Source organism: Hemitrygon akajei, chromosome 8 (genome assembly GCF_048418815.1).
Source record: "Hemitrygon akajei chromosome 8, sHemAka1.3, whole genome shotgun sequence".
Lineage (NCBI taxonomy): Eukaryota > Metazoa > Chordata > Chondrichthyes > Myliobatiformes > Dasyatidae > Hemitrygon > Hemitrygon akajei.
In genome coordinates, this window is record NC_133131.1 from 156932782 (window position 1) to 156949356 (window position 16575).

Here is a 16575-nt window from a genome sequence, read left to right on the forward strand (position 1 = left end):
AGTGAAATTATTTTGATTGCTTATTTTTAAATCTAAAAATTATGACATTATTTGTTCAGCCATTTCTTTCCAACAGTTCCAAAGCTTCTTCGGCTTCATAACTGGGAATTGTAACATCGATTTAGGAATCACCTCCTTGATTTCTCATAACCATTCATATATATATATATATATATATATATATAAACCAAAAAAAAGCTGTGTTCACTGTTTCAGAGAAAAATTGAAAGCAAACTACCAAGAGCTACAAACTACTTCCAAAAGCTAGATTGATGATAGAGATATGGGGCCAAGGGGAATCTTATTGGAGAGAACAGGCAGCTATGAAAGATCAAGAGGGAGGAGTACCAGAGGGAGGTGATTAGCAGTAAAGGAGATAAGGTGAGAGAGAAATGGGAATGATGCATAGTGAATGGGGGTGGGGGGGCATTACCAAAGTTCAAGAAATCAATGTTCATGCCATCAGGTTGAAGGCTACTCTGACCAAATATAAGGTGTTGCTCCTGCAACCTGAGTGTGGCATTATCTCAATAGTAGAAGAGGCAATGAATTGACATGTCAGAATGGGAATGGAAGGTGGAATTAAAATAGGTAGGGAGATCCCATTTTTTTCTGGCAGATGGAGCCTGGTATGGAAGTTCAGAAAGGCAAATCAAGATGATAAGCTTACAGAGACAGTGTGCAGTTATAGTGCAATCAACCAGGCTGAGCACAGCTTTTGAAAACCAAACTCTGCAGGCCAGGAATCTTCTTCAGGACTGGGAAGGAAGGGGTAAGCCACCAAAATAAGAAGGTGGGTGGGGTCAAGGGATGAAGTATAGGAGGCCGGGTGTTAGATGAAACCAAGTGAGGTGGAAGGTGAGAGGGTGGGGGAAGAGATGAAAAAAAAGTTGGGAGGTGATACATGGAAGAGGTAAAAGGCTGAAGATTGAATCTGATAGCAAAGAACAGTGGACCATAGGAAAAAGGAAAGAAGGAAGAGCACCAGGAGATGATAGGCAGATGAGGAGAAGGGGCAAGAGGGGAGCCAGAATGGGGAAGAGAAAAGAGAGATATAGGAGAGGAGGAGAAATTACCAAAAGGTAGAGAAATTGGACGACCATGCCATCACAGAAGGAGGTAATACAAATAGACTGGCCTCCAATGCAACATGAGGCCAGTTGGCAACTCTCAAGAATCCTCCTCTGACATACTCATTGAAAGACCCCATTAAGGAGCATCAAAGCATTGTCTCCTGCATCATCACAAAAGTCATTGACTCTGGAGATCTCTTATCCACTGCCACCAACATCATCATTCTCTCAATAATACACACAAAATGCTGGAGGAACTCAGCAGGCCAGGCAGCATCTTTGGAAAAGAGTAAACAGTCAATGATTCAGGCTAACACCTTTCGTCTCATTGTTCTCTTACCCTGCACTGCTCATTTCTGCCTTCTTTCAAGATCCATAAACCTGGCTGGAAAGGTCCATTGTCTATGCCTGCTCTTGCCCCACTGAACTTATGTCTGCATACCTTGACTCCATTTTGGTCCCCTAGGTTCAATCATTTCCCACCTGTATCCATGACACTTCATACTCCCTCTCAACCATTCAATCACTCTGGCCCTGACTGCCTCATTTTCACTATAGATGTTCAGCCCTTATACACATCTGTCCATCAGGAAAGCCTTAAAGGTCTTTGCTTTATTCTAGACAATAGGCCTAAACAGTTCCTCTCCACCCTCTTCCATCTGGCAGAACTGGTACTCACCCATAATTATCATCCCACTTTCTCATGGGCCCCATATTTAAGAAAGGGTGTGCTAGCATCAGAGAATGTCCAGATGAGGTTTACAAGAATGGTCCTGGGAATGAAAGGGTTATCTTTGAGGTGCATTTGATGCCTCTGGGCCTATACTCGATTCAGTATAGAAGAAAGGGGGCGGGGGGGGGGAGGAACTCACTGAAACCTACTGAATATTGAAAGGCACAGATAGACTGGACAAAGAGAAAATGTTCCCAACAGTTGAAGTCTTGTTGGGCAAAGCCTCAAAATAGAAGGATCTCCCTTTGGAACAGATGGAGAAATTTCTCACTCGACACTTAAATAACAGCTTCTTGCCCTCCACCATCACATTTCTGAAAAGTTCACAAACTCATTAACACAATCTCATTATTTGTCTTTTGCATTATATTTATTTCTCTGCCATACATAACTTCTGTCTTACAGTGTACTGCTGCCATAAAACAATAAAATCCATGTCAGTGATAATAAATACAATTATGATTCTGCATTAATGAAACAAAGTTCGCATAGTAGGCTGACCCAGAAGGTTAAGGCAGAAGATCCAAGGCAAGCTGACAATTTGGACTCAAAATCAACTCAACTGCAGAGGAAGGAGCTAGTAGTGGAAGGTTGCTTTTATGATTAGAAGTCTATGACTTGTATTCTATCACGGAGACCTTTGCTAATTGTAATAAATAGTACACTAACAAATTAGATGTAAGTGCAGCAGAACTGATTAAGTTTGCATAAGTCATGGAAATTGGTGGTGTTATGGATAACAAAGATGGTTGTCAATAAGCAAGATGCAGATCAGATGCAAAACTGGAACTTAACCCTGAAAAGTCTGAGGTGATGCATTTTGAGAAGTCAAATAGGGGTAGACTATGTCAAGTAAATGCAAGACACTAATGAATGCTCATGAAACCAAAGGGTCCAAGACGTCCAAGTCCCTTGTTCGCTGAAAGTGTATGGAAAACTTCAATAAATATTTCACCCTTGGTTGCTTAACTGACTGCCCATGACACAAAACAGGTGTGAACAAGCCAGTTATTATAAAAGAAGTTGCTGCAAAAAATACTCAGGGTGCCAATAAAGTTTTAAATAAGAAATGGTTATCACAGCTGGCCACCAAGATCCAGCAAACTCTGAGACCAACATCACCAAAATGAAGGATGGTGAAGATAGCACATGTCATGCTTGTCTTTGTGGGTCTGGAAAGTAGGGAACTTACACATTTGGGAGTATTGTGTGCTGCTGCCACACTTTAGGAAGGACGAGGCTCACCAGGGTTATGGCCGGACATGAGAACTTGAATTATGGTGAGAGATTGGATAGAATGGGCTGGTTTTCCCTGGAGTGAAGGATGACATGACAAAAGTATCTAAGATTGAGAGGAGAGGCAAGGTAGCTGCTCTTTTGCCCAAGTAGACACATCAAAGACAAACAGATAAGTTTAAGGTCAGAGGAGGTATTAAAGGTCAGTAACTTGTGGTGTCAGTATTGGGACCTCAACTCCTTACAATCCACATAAAGATTTGGATGAAGAGAATGCAGTAACTGGTAGATTTGCTGATGACACAGAAATGCAAGTTAGCAATTTATGAGGAGGACAAGGAACCTGCAAAGGGGCATAGGCAGGTTAAGTGAGTGGGCAAGAAGTTAGCTGACAGAGTGTGATGTGGGGGTAAAAAAAGTGACCCACTTTGGGAGGACCAATGAAAAAGAAATTCAAAGAGTGAAACTACTAAAATTTTGTACTGCAAAGGGATCTGCGTGCATAAACACATAATTAGCATACAAGTATAACAAGGCTAATGGAATGCCAGCTTTGTTTGCCAGCATAAGTTTAAAATTAAGGCAGTTTTGATGAAAGTTGGAAATGCACTGATGAAACTGCACCAGAAGCACTGAATAAATGTGGTTTAATGTGTTTATTTGTGTTGAAGACATAGCAGGGAAATTTTTACTTTATTTTTATTTAGCGATACAGCATGGAGTAGACACCTCTGGCACTTTGACCACTGCTGTGCCAGCAACCCCACAACCCTGATTAACCTTAGCCTAATCATGGGATAATTTACAATGACCAATTAACCTACTGGGTACATCTTTGAATTTGGAGCCCATGCATTCCACAGAGAGGACATACAGAAACTCCTTACAGAACAGCACCAGAATTGAACTCCTGAACACCCCGAGCTGTAATAGTGTCACGTTAACTGCTATGCTACCATGGCACCTCTAAAATTCACTGAGTTCATTCTTGGGGTGAAGAAATTGTTTCAGAATTAGATATCATCCTCGGAAGAGGGAGGTAAAAAAGAACTTCTCCTCTCAGTAGGTTGCAACTCTTTGGCAGGCTGTATCACAAAGTGTTGTGATGCAGAATCATTGACCATAGTGAGGATGGTGATAAAATGATATTTGAACTGCAAGGGAGTCGATGGGTATGCACAGGGAGAAGGAGGTAAAATTATGTCAGTGTGTAATAATAGAGTAGAAGAGGAACAAGTTTTTTGGCCTACCTCTTTTTTTTGCATATTTATGGAGCCACAAATTTATCATCTGTCACAAAAAATGTTCGAAAGTATGAAAGACACTTCAAGTTGCAATATATTACAAAATCAATATGGCTTCTATGAAAGGAGAATCAATTTTCACCAACTTATAAGTTAAGTTGTTAAGAGTTTCTTCGGTGCTGAAGTGGAGAAAAGAATTCTCAATAGGCATGCAACGAAATACATTGATGAAGGTACAGCAGAGGACGTGGTGCATATGGTTTTGAGTACAGCATTTGATAAAGGTTCCCCATGCAAGGCTTATTAGGCAAGTAAGGAAGCATGGGGTCCAAGGAGACCTTGCTTTGTGGATCCAGAATTGGCTTGCCCACAGAAGGCAAAGGGTGGTTGTAGATGGTTCATATTCTACATGGAGGTCAGTGACCAGTGGTGTTTCGCAGGGATCTGTTCTGGGATTCTTCCACTTTGTGATTTTTATAAATGACCTGGATGAAGTAAAAGGGTGGGTTAGTAAGTTTGCTGATGACACAAAGGTTGGGGGTGTTGTGGATAGTCTGGAGGGTCATCAGAGGTTACAGCGGGACATCAACAGGATGAAGAACTGGGCTGAGAAGTGGCAGATGGAGTTCAACACAAATAAGTGTGAAGTGGTTCATTTTGGTAGGTCAAATTTGAAGACAGAATATAATATTAATGGTAAGACTCTTGGCTCTGTGGAGGATCAGCAAGATATTGGGGTCCATATCCATAGGACATTCAAAGCTGCTGCGCAGGTTGACAGTGTTAGGAAGGTGTACAGTGCATTGGCCTTCATCAACCGTGGGATTGAGTTCAAGAGCTGTGAGGTAATGTTAAAGCTATACAAGACCTTGGTCAGACTCTACTTGGAGTACTGTGTTCAGCTCTGGTCACCTCACTACAGGAAGGATGTGGATACTATAGAGAGAGTGCACAGGAGATTTACAAAGATGTTGCCTGGATTGGAGAGCATGCTTTATGAGAATAGGTTGAGGGAACTTGGCCTTTTCTCCTTGGAGTGATGGAGGATGAGAGGTGACCTGATAGAGGTGTATAAGATGGTGAAAGGTATTGATCTTGTGGATAGTCAGAGGCTTTTTCCCAGGGCTGAAATGGCTAACACGAGGAGGCATAGTTTTAAGGTGTATGGAAGTAAATACTGAGGGGATGTCAAGGGTAAGTTTTTTCCACACAGAAAGTGGTGGGTGCATGGGTATTTTAAGAGACTCTTAGATAGGTACATGGAGAAAAATAGAGGGCAATGCAGTAGGATAATTCTAGGCAGTTTCTAGAATAAGTTACATGGTCGGCACAACATTGCAGGCCGAAGGACCTGTAATGTGCTGTAGATTTCTATGTTCTATGCACAGGGCATCAAGGAAAGTCAAGGAAACAGTCAAACACAATAGTCTCCACATTAATGTAACAAAAATTGCATTTCATTATACTTCTGACAACACCTGCCGTACATGGTTGGTGCTCCCAAAAAATACATCCAATCATTTGGAATGAAGGAATGTGCTATCCAGTACAGTATAGTAATACTGTAAACCGTGAAGACCTGCAGTGAATGTACCTGCCAGCGTTAAACAATATTACTGTTGAAGCTTCTAGGTAACACTTCATCAAGCAATTCTTGAAGATATTTACATTGTTGAAATCATCACAATTTCATCGCACAGCAAATACAAGACAACTGGTTAAGAGTATTGGAAATAGATCCGTGACAGCTATCATATTTCTAAGGACCTAATTAATTTGTAACGGAATGTAAAAACTACTGGTCAGTGGAAAGATTGGGTGAACAATTCAGATTGTTATTCTCAACTATCAACAATTTTGAAGATTAACTGAAAAAAGTTACTGTAGGTGGGTGCTCTGAAGCACATGAACAGTGCAATTTTTAAAAACATGTTATTGTAACCAAACCACTATACATGACAAAAGTGAAAATGGTAAATAGACAGTTTTAGGTCATTATGCAGTAATTAACCAGTTCTGGAAAAGCTGCGATCAAAGTTCATCAGGAAGCGAAGAAATGGCAGCATACTTTCTCAAAGAAGGGCAGCCCATTCCTCTTTGTCAGGTCCTTAGTTACAATATTTTAGCAAGTCATAAGATATGTACTTCAGCACATTTTAATATAGCACAATGTATTTCACTTTTTAGTACAAATGTTATGAGGTTCTTTCCAACAGATCTGATAAACTACACTTTTGCTATAAATTGCAATAAGCCTAATAGTCATGTTTGTTTTGGTTAAGCATTCAGCCAGCCTAATGTCTTTGTAACTAATACCCCTTCTTTTAAGTTCCCTACGTTCCTCATGATTTTAAGTTACCATGGAATATTAAGTTGAAAATTTCATTGATTAATATCTTGATTTCAATCTTATTTTAACTAAATTTAGAAATTTATACCCTGGGTGTTCTGAAAATTTACCCCATAGCGATAATTCTGCATACATGAGAGCAATCTATTTACCATTTGTATAACTTTTTTTAAAATGCCCCATCTTTCTAAATTGAACTGAAATCAAGCCAGTGTAAATATACACTATTTTCTCAATTCAACTTTACACTATGACTGAAAATTAATAAAATAGTCCAATTGGTCTTTTCAAATCAAAGGAGATTGACCCCTATTTCTCCTTATTGAACTCTACGTCAAAGCCATGCAATGATGAACCTGACATATTTGCACGTGATGAGATTTTTAAAAACTACATAAATGGTTCTTCCAGTGTCAAATCTGGAACAACTTTAGAGTTGTCAAGATCTTTAAGATTCATTCACATGTATGAAGTTAATATTATTTGCAAAATACAGAAGTGATTCATGTTCAGGGAGCACAGTAATCACTACTTCTTTTGACCAAAGTTCACACGTCATTAGTACAACGTGTAAAGGTTTCAATTGTATTTTTGCTTATCTGGCTGAAAGCTGTAAGTAGCAGAGAAGCAATTTTAAAAAGAGAAAGGTATGAATGAAAGTAACTATCAAGTACACATGTTATCATCATTAAGTCTTAAGGATGACTTATTTTTCAACTTATTGTTCACTGAATAAAATAACTAGAATATGTTCAAAATGCTGTTTTATTTAAACTTGTGGTTAAACATTCCTTACTCCTCCAAAAGGCAGGATAACATTTGCAATTTAGAGGGAAGACAACGGTTCAACTAATAAAGTTCCTTCCTCAAAGCTCCAAGACATGGGCTTGATCTTGACCTCTGATATCAAGGGAGTGACGTTTATCCGTTGTCCCTGTGACAGCCTGGGTTGCCTCCAAGTGCTCCATTTTCCTCCCACACTCAAAAACATGGTGGGCAAGTTAAGTAATCACTGTAAATTGCTCTTACTGTGTAGGCAAGTGGAACAATCTATGGATATTGATGGGAAAGTAGGAGAATAAAATGGATTAGAGTCAGATAATCATTGAGTTATACAGCACAGATACAGACCATTCGACCCTTTAGTCATGCTGACTAAGGGTCTTCCTGAGCCAATTTCACATGCCTGTATTTGACCCATATCGGTTTAAACTTTTCTTATCCATGTCCTGTCCAAATGGCTTTTAAATGTTGTAATTACACCCACCTCTACCACTTCCTCTAGCAGCTTCTCATTAACAGAGTACAAAATAAAATTTTACAATAACAGAGTAAGTACAGTACAGGTAGGCAAAAAGGCACAAAGTTATAACGAAGCTGACTGAGGGGTCAAGAGACCACCTATTGCTTCAGGGGATCATTCATAGTCGTAGAACAGCAGAATTGAAGCTGTCATTGGTGATACATGCATTAAGTCTTTTCTATCTTCTGCTCTGATGGAAGTGGGGGGGGAAGTAGAAGAAAGAATGTTGGGCTCTCACCCTCAATTTTTCCTTCAGTTCCTCCCACTTTCTACAAACTCAAGGGGTAGCCATGGGCACCTGCAAAGCCCCAGCTGTGCCTGCCTTCTGTTGGATATGTGGAATCCATGTTCCAAACCCTTCCCTAGTATAATGCTCCCTAACTCTTGAAGCACTACATTGATGTTTACATTAGTGGTGCTTCATGCACCCATACTGAGCTCATCAATTTCATCAACTTTGCCTCCAACTTCTACCCCGCCCTTAAATTCACTTGGTCTATTTCTGATATATCTCTCCCCTTTCTTGATCTTTTGTCTCTATCGCTGTCAGCTGACATCTTTTATCAACCTACCGATTCGCACAGTTATCTTGACTATACCTCTTTCCACCCTGTCTCCTGTAAAAATGCCATTCTATTTCCCAGTTCCCTCAACTCCACCGCATCTGTTCCGAGGATGAGGCTTTCCTTTCTAGAACATCAGAGATGTCCATCTTCTTCAATGGAGTTTCCCTTCCTCAACTATTGATGCTGCCCTTACCCAATCTCCTCTATTCCCCCAACATCCACGCTCAGTCTATCTTATAACCATATAACAATTACAGCACGGAAACAGGCCATCTCAGCCCTTCTAGTCCGTGCCGAACACTTACTCTCAACTAGTCCCACCGACCTGCACTCAGCCTATAACCCTCCATTCCTTTCCTGTCCATATACCTATCCAATTTTTTTTTTAATGACAATATCGAACCTGCCTCAACCACTTCTAACGGAAGCTCTTTCCACACAGCTACCACTCTGAGTAAAGAAGTTCCCCCTCGTGTTACCCCTAAACTTTTGCCCCTTAACTCTCAACTCCACTTCCCTCCACTTTAACAGGAATAAAGTTCCTCTTGTCCTCAACTACCACACAATGAGCCTCCGCATCCAACACATCATTCATTCTCAACAACTTCCACCATCTTGAACAGGATCCTACCACCAAACATCTTTAACTGCTCTTCCATTTGCCTACTATCACAACAAGTGCTACTTGACTACAACTCTGCATTCCAATACCATCATCCTCACAAAACTATACAGTAAGCTACAAGAACTAAGCCTCATTACCTCTTTATGCAAATGGATTCTCAATTTTTTTTAACTGCAGACCCCATTCTGTTCAGATTGGCAACACCTCCTCCACAATCATCAACGGCATAGGTGCAACACAAAGTTGAGTGCTTAGCCCCCTGCTTTACTCACATTACACCAATGATTGTGTGGCTAAGCACAGCTCTAGTTATTGGACATCAATGCCATATTTAAGTTTGCTGATGACACCACTGTCATTAGCCAAATCAAAGGTGGTGATGAATCAGCACATAGGAGGAAGACTGAAAATCTAGCTGAATGGTGTCACAACAACCACCTAACACTCAATCTCAGCAAAACCAAAGTGCTGATTGTTGACTGCAGGAGGAGGAAACCAAAGGCCTAGAAGACAGTCTTCATCAGGGGATCAGAGGTGGAGGGTCAGCAATTTTAAATTCCTCAATGTTATAATTTCTGAGGATCTGCCCTGGGTCCTGTCCTGTGCAATTACAAAGAAGGCACACCAGCACCTCTACTTTTTTTTTAAAAAAGAAGTTTGCAACAATTTGGCACGTCAACTAAAATTTTGACAAGCTTCTGTAGACGTGCAGTGGAAAGTATACTGTTTACATTATGGCCTGATATGGAAACACCACAGCTCTTAAATAGAAACAGTTACAAAAGTAATGAATATGGCCCAGTCCATCACAGTAAAGCCTTCCCCACTACTGAGCACATCTACAAGGAGCACCGTTGCTTTCTTCTCACTGCAGCCATCAGGAAGGAGATTCAGGAGCCTCAGCACCCAAACCACCAGGTTCAGAAACAATTACTACCCCTCAACCATCAGGTTCTTGAAGCAAAGGGGATAACTTCACTCGCCCCAATACTGAACTGCTCCCACAAAACTGTGGACTTACTTTCAAAGGCTTTTCATCTCATGTTCCCGATAGTTATTGCTTATTTATTTATTATGACTTTCATTTTGTATTTGCAGTTTATTGCCTTTTGCACAATAGTTGTCTGTTTTTTATTGATTCTATTGTGTTTCTTCGCATTACTGTGAATGCCCACAAGAAAGTGAATATGGTAACATATATGTACTTTGATAATCAGTTTACTTCGAACTTTACTTTTTGAAAACCTCAATTAAATTCACGAGTCACGATTTCTTACACATTGAAGCTATGCTAGTAATCTCTAATCAGTTTTTGTCTTTCCAGGTGCAAAATTTAAAAGCGGGTCAAGAACTTACAGGGAATAGTGCAAAATACATCCACTGAGTGGGCAAAATCACCTTATTAATGACAGAGGTCAGAAGAGAATGGTCAGGCTGGTTCAAGCTGACAGAAAGGCAACATTAACTTAAATAACCACTGGTTATAACAGTGGTGTGCAGAAGTGCATCTCAGAATGCAGAACACATTAATCCTTGAAGTGGATGGGCTACAGCAGCAGAAGACCAATCCTGTGGCCACTTTATTAGGTATAGTATTCCTGTACCTAATAAAGTGACCACTAAGTGTATCTGTGCAGCATATCTCTATGACTGAGTCAATATTAAAATAATGTTTTAAATACCATCCTATTTAATTACAATAGTTTTTGATAAGTGGATAAAGGTGTTTTAAGGAGCTGTACACTCACTTTTTCTTTGATCAGATATACAAAATCTACACAGATCAATTGAAAGGAAAGTTAGTTAACGAAACAGCAATACTGTGGATCTGCAAAATTCGTCTTGTGCTCAATTTCCCCATTACTGTACCTTTCATTTCCTTCTTCATCACTTTGCAAAAGGTTATCATCAAGCTCTTCATCAGACTGGTCAGACAGATTCTAATAAGTGAATAAAAAAAAAACACCAAATCAACTTAACCAGCATTTCTGAATTACCACTAAATCTCCTTATGCAATAAAGCTTCAATCAGCTGTGGAATATCCAAGTTTTAAACTGTCAGGCTGCAGCTATTTTATTTCTAATTAATAGATCCAAGTCTTTATACTCTAAATCAAGACACTGAAAAACTTATAAAACCATGACCAAAGTAGAAAGTGAAAATAGGCATTTACCATTTTTCAGTCATATCTATATTTCACATTACATCTCCATTCTGCTTCATTGTGTTTCTAAACAATGATAATGCACATCTACATTTTAATTTCAAGCCTGGGTATGTATCATTCTAAATTTTATGACAAATAAACACATATCAATTAAACAAATTTTACTCGTTCACGATTACAAAAATACATTGACAAAATATTCTCAACACTGGTGATTGTACAGTAACTGCCAAAGTACAGCAGTTTGATAGCTGCCTGAACATAAAACTCAGACGTGACCCCATCAGCAGCTGATAACATTGATAATCAAGTGACAATGTAAGAACTGTATCCTGCAGAAAGTGTATAATGGTGAAAGGCACCTGCAAAATGTTAATATTTTGCCAAAGTCCTGACTTTGCTTAAAAAGGCAGGAAGCTAAATTAAATTACAAATCTGGAGTAATTCAAATGCAATTTCCCCTTTCACCAACATGATTCTTCCAACTGTTATCAAAATGGAGAGAAAATTCAAACATCAGAGGTGCAAAGGGACTTGGGAGTCCTTGATCAAGACTCCCAGAAGGTTGTTACGTACCCCATAACTGGGTCACTTACCAGCAAAGATAGAGAGGTCCGTTGAAGTCTGATGGTACTATTTTTAACAGTATTTATTGATAAAAATACACAAAAATAATATCAATGCAAACACACAGATAAGATACATCGTCAATACTAAATCTAAAAGCGCGGGTATAATAATAGAGCAATTTCTTATTGATTATCATTGTCTAGGGGATAATGTATTGTCCGATGGAAATATAAAAGTCACTTTAGTTCATTCCAGCTGCAGCTCTTTGGTTGGAGAGAAAGACAGGTTAAAACTTGCCCATTCCTTTTATGATGTCAATCCTTCAAGAGTCGTTGGGAGTTGATTTCCCCGTCGTTAGCTAAAAACCCTTCTTCCGTGGTAAAGGCCACCGATTCCGGGGCAAATGGAAATGGACGCATGTGACCTTCTACTGGTTTTTGCTATTACGGGATCGCTAACGTTTCTTCTGGTGCGTCTGAGGGGCTGTTCCCACAGACCCTCTTTTTATCCTGACTCACAGGGTCTCAGGTGTCAATCAGGTTGGGATGATGCAATCCCTCCACCGACCTCCTCCTCGGTTCATTGCCTGGGGCTTCGATGCATCGTACAGGATGCAATACACAAGGAGACAATAGCCGGTATCAATGGGTCCGCCTTTCAGAGGCCAGGACACATTCCAACTCTTTGTGGATTCTGCATGTCTTTCTCTCATTTCCTGGGTCTCCTGAACTGACTTAATAGTGATCTTGCGACTCTCACAAAGGAGGGAGCCACCCCGCACCCTTCGGCCCCTCAGAGCTGTGGCACATTCGTAACAAGGTTAATTCACAGGTTAAGTCTATGGTAAAGAAGGCAAATGCAATGTTGGCATTTATTTCAAGCGGAATATAAAAGCAAGGAGATAATGCTGATGTTTTATAAGGCACTAGTCAAGCCACACTTGGGAATACTGTCAAGAGTTTTGGGCCCCATATTTCAGAAAGGATGTGTTGTCATTGGAGAGAGTCCAGAGGAGGTTCACAAGGATGATTCCAGGAATGAAGAGGTTAACATATGAGAAGCATTTGGCAGTTTTGGGCTCGTACTCACTGGAATTTAGAAGAATGCATGGGGATCTCATTGAAACCTACCAAATGTTGAAATAACTAGGTAAGGTGGATGTGGAGAGGATGTTTCCTCTAGTGAGGGTATCCAGAACAAGAGGGCACAGCCTCAAAATTGAGGGACGACCTTCTAGAACAGAAGGAAGGAGAAATTTCTTTAGCCAGAGAGTGGTGAATCTGTGGAATGTTCTGCCACAGACTGCAGTGGAGGCTAAGTGCGTGGGAATATTCAAAGTGCAAGTTGATAGATTCCTGATTGGTCAGGCCATCAAAGGATATGGTGGCAGGGCAGATATATGGGGTTGAATCGGATAGAGGATAAGCTGCAATGAAATGGCGGAGCGAACTTGATAGGCTGAAAGGCCTAATTCTGCTTCTATGTCTTATGGTCTGCTCATAACATGATAAACATGAGAAAATCTGCAGATGCTGGAAATCTAAAGCAACACGCACAAAATGCTGGAGGAACTCAGCAGATCAGGCAACATCTATTGAAAAGAGTCAGGACTGATGATGGGCCTTGTCACGAAACTTCAACTGTTACTCTTTTCCTCAGATGCTGCCTGGCCTGCTGAGTTCCTCCAGCATTTTGTGTACGTTGCTCATAACATGACGTTGGCTCTACTGCTTTGGTGCACTGGGGGGGGGGGGGGGGGGGGGGGGCGGGGAGAGAGGCAGGTGACATTTATTAATTCAATTCACAAAATCAAATAGGATTTTAACAAAGAAAAACAACAGAAATTTCATAATATACATTTTTGTTATGCTGTTCATTTCAATGTGAAATATCACCATATTTGTACTGCGCTCTTTCAAAATCATACATCTCTCAACTTTATTTAGTCCGAGTCTGGAGTTGCTGACAAAGTCAATATTAATTGCCAATTGCTAATTTCCCTGAAGATCGCTGCAGCAAGATATCCTTTTCACAAAATGGTTAAAAGATGAAAGAATATTCTACCCTTCAAGCCCATATCTGCTCACAAGAGTGATTCAGTTCATCACCATATGCACTCATGACCCTGTGAAATTTTTCCTTTCAGAGCAAGTGGTGGATACAGCCCAGTCCATCAATGGGAAAGCCCTCCTGGCCATTGAGCACATTTACATGGTGCGCTGCCACAAGAAAGCAGCATTCATCAAAGACCCCCAACATTCAGGCTATACTTTCTTCTTGCTACTACTATCAGGTAGGAGGTACAGGAGCCTTATGTCCCACACCACCAAGTTCAAGGAAGTTATTATCAGGCCCTTGAATAAGCGTAAATAACTTCACTCAGCTCAGCTCTGAAATGACTCCACAACCTAGACTTTCTTTCAAGGAATCAAAACTCAGTATTATTTATTTATAAAACGTCTTCTTTGTATTTTGGTTATTTGTCCGTCTTTAAAAAGTTTTTCATAAATTCTATTGTATTTCATTAATTTCCAGTAAAAGTTTAAGAAAAAGAATCTCAAAGTAATATTGAAATGTATGTACTTTGATAATAAATGAATTTTGACTTCTCATCAAACTCCCTTTATATCTTTCACGATCACTGGCAATGTATTCCAAACCCTAACCACTCTCCAGATTTAAAAAAAAATACTTTTCTCATGCCACTTTGGCCTCTTTCTTAGTTTCATTTTATATTCACTGGTTTTCAGCAACTGGATCACGATAACAGTTTTTGCTCTAACAACTCAGTCTTTGTTCTTTATAACACAAAATACCTGTCTCCATGCAACTTCCTCTATTTGGTAATTTTGTTCCCACTGCAGCTTGAAAGCACTCCTATGCTGTTGTAGAAGTTCATGGAATGTATGACAAGCCTTTCGGCCTAGGACAAACATGATAAACTATACAGGTACCTGCACATACTCTGTTCCTCCAATCACTGCCAAATCATGTACCTGTCTACGTGCCTCTTAAACAACGCTGTTGTATCTACTTCCACCACTTCCCATGGCAGTGTATGTGTAAATGCAAAAATTACCTTATACAACACGAGTGAATCTGCAGATGCTGGAAATAAATAAAAACACAAAATGCTGGCAGAACCCAGCAGGCCAGACAGCATCTATGGGAGGAGGTAGTGACGACGTTTCGAGCCGAAACCCTTCATCAGGAGACCCTTCATCGAAACGTCGTCACTACCTCCTCCCATAGATGCTGAGTTCTGCCAGCATTTTGTGTTTTTAATTACCTTATACGTCTCTTTTAAACTTTCTTCCTCTCACCTTAAATCTTTGCCCTCTAGTATTTGCTATTCCCACCCCAGAAAAAAACTGAACTGATCACCAGCATTGTCTGTGTGGAGCTTGCATGCTCTGCCTGTGGCTTGCATTTTCCTCTTGGAGCCCCAGTTTCCTCCCACATCCCAAAGTCACGATGGGCCACTCTAACTTAGAGTTTGTCAGCAGGCAAGAGCCTGGTGGTGGCTGACGGGACTGTGAAGAAAATCAAATTCATGTATGATTGTTGTAAATGGATACTTGATGAGTGGCATGGACATGGGTAGGTCAAAGGACTAGATCCCTTGCTGCAACCTCCTAGACTCCCTTGTGGCAGTAAAGAACTGGTGATCCAATGCTAGTGTATCAGATAATGGCGCAAAACAAAGCCATAGTGTGACTATGGTGGAAAAGGTAAATACTTAATGTAGCAGTTAGACTGCTGCCCAAGAAAGCAAGTTCCTTTGGTATAGTAAAAAGCTCAAGTTTTGCTGAGGCTGCATTTAGCATGATAATCAGAATCCAACCTCATTTCTGACATTCTGATAGATCAGGGGTTCCCAACCTGAGGTCCGCAACCCCTTGGTTAATGCTATTGGCATATGGCATAAAAAAGGTTGGGAACTGCTGTGATAGATTCTGCCAAGGATTTGGGAGCCAAAGTGTAGGTTTCTTGCCATTTTATCTCCAGTTTCTGCACCTGCACTTGTTAACTACAGAAGGAAAATGGCTGGTCAAGTTTCAATGTTTCTCAGTATGCAAGTTACTGCATCTGTTTTTAAAAATTAAGAGATAAATCAGGAGTTGACAGTTGTTAGTAGTTTCCAGCACAAAACATTGGCACCTGTTAGTGGTTTCCAGCATTAAAAATTATGAGAACTAGTCATAACTGATCACAAGTTCCAAAGAATAAATACAGTAAATTTTGTTTGTCTTACCTTTTTGCTCAACCCCCAGTCATCACTAAGCAAATCATCTTCAAGATCACTGTAAGACATGGTAATGGTAGATAATTTCAATTACTGACTGGTGCTGCAAAAGTTATGCAAATGTACATTACAGTTGAAAATTATTTAATACATTAACAGAACAGTATTTAAATAATTAATTTGTTGATTTGACTTACATTAGAAAATGATAAATTCAAGAATTATCTGGACATTCAAATACACCTTCACAGAGGTTTACACATTAAGAAAACCTTATATTAGTCTAGAAATGACAATGCAAATTATACATTCATTACAAAAAGATACTCTCAAAATGAGTTATTTGCACACACAAAATTAATGCATGGGAAAAGTGCCCATTATCCATTTTAGATCCAGTCACTACTGCATTGATATAGCATGTTTTAATATAATAGGGATTCCACTGTGCCTCACAGGAA

The 16575-nt window shown here is 40.0% G+C and overlaps 1 protein-coding gene across 3 annotated transcripts in view; it reads right to left on the reverse strand.

Annotated features, from left to right (window-relative positions):
- The window catches only part of rbm33a (RNA binding motif protein 33a), a 184464-nt gene that overhangs the window by 153722 nt on the left and 14167 nt on the right, over positions 1–16575 (reverse strand). For all 3 annotated transcript variants that reach the window (XM_073054888.1, XM_073054889.1, XM_073054887.1), the window contains exons 3-4: positions 16124–16172; positions 11000–11070 (exon numbers count right to left, since the gene is read on the reverse strand). In XM_073054888.1, coding sequence (XP_072910989.1) covers positions 11000–11070; positions 16124–16172 — 120 coding nt within the window. The remainder of the gene's footprint in view (positions 1–10999; positions 11071–16123; positions 16173–16575) is intronic.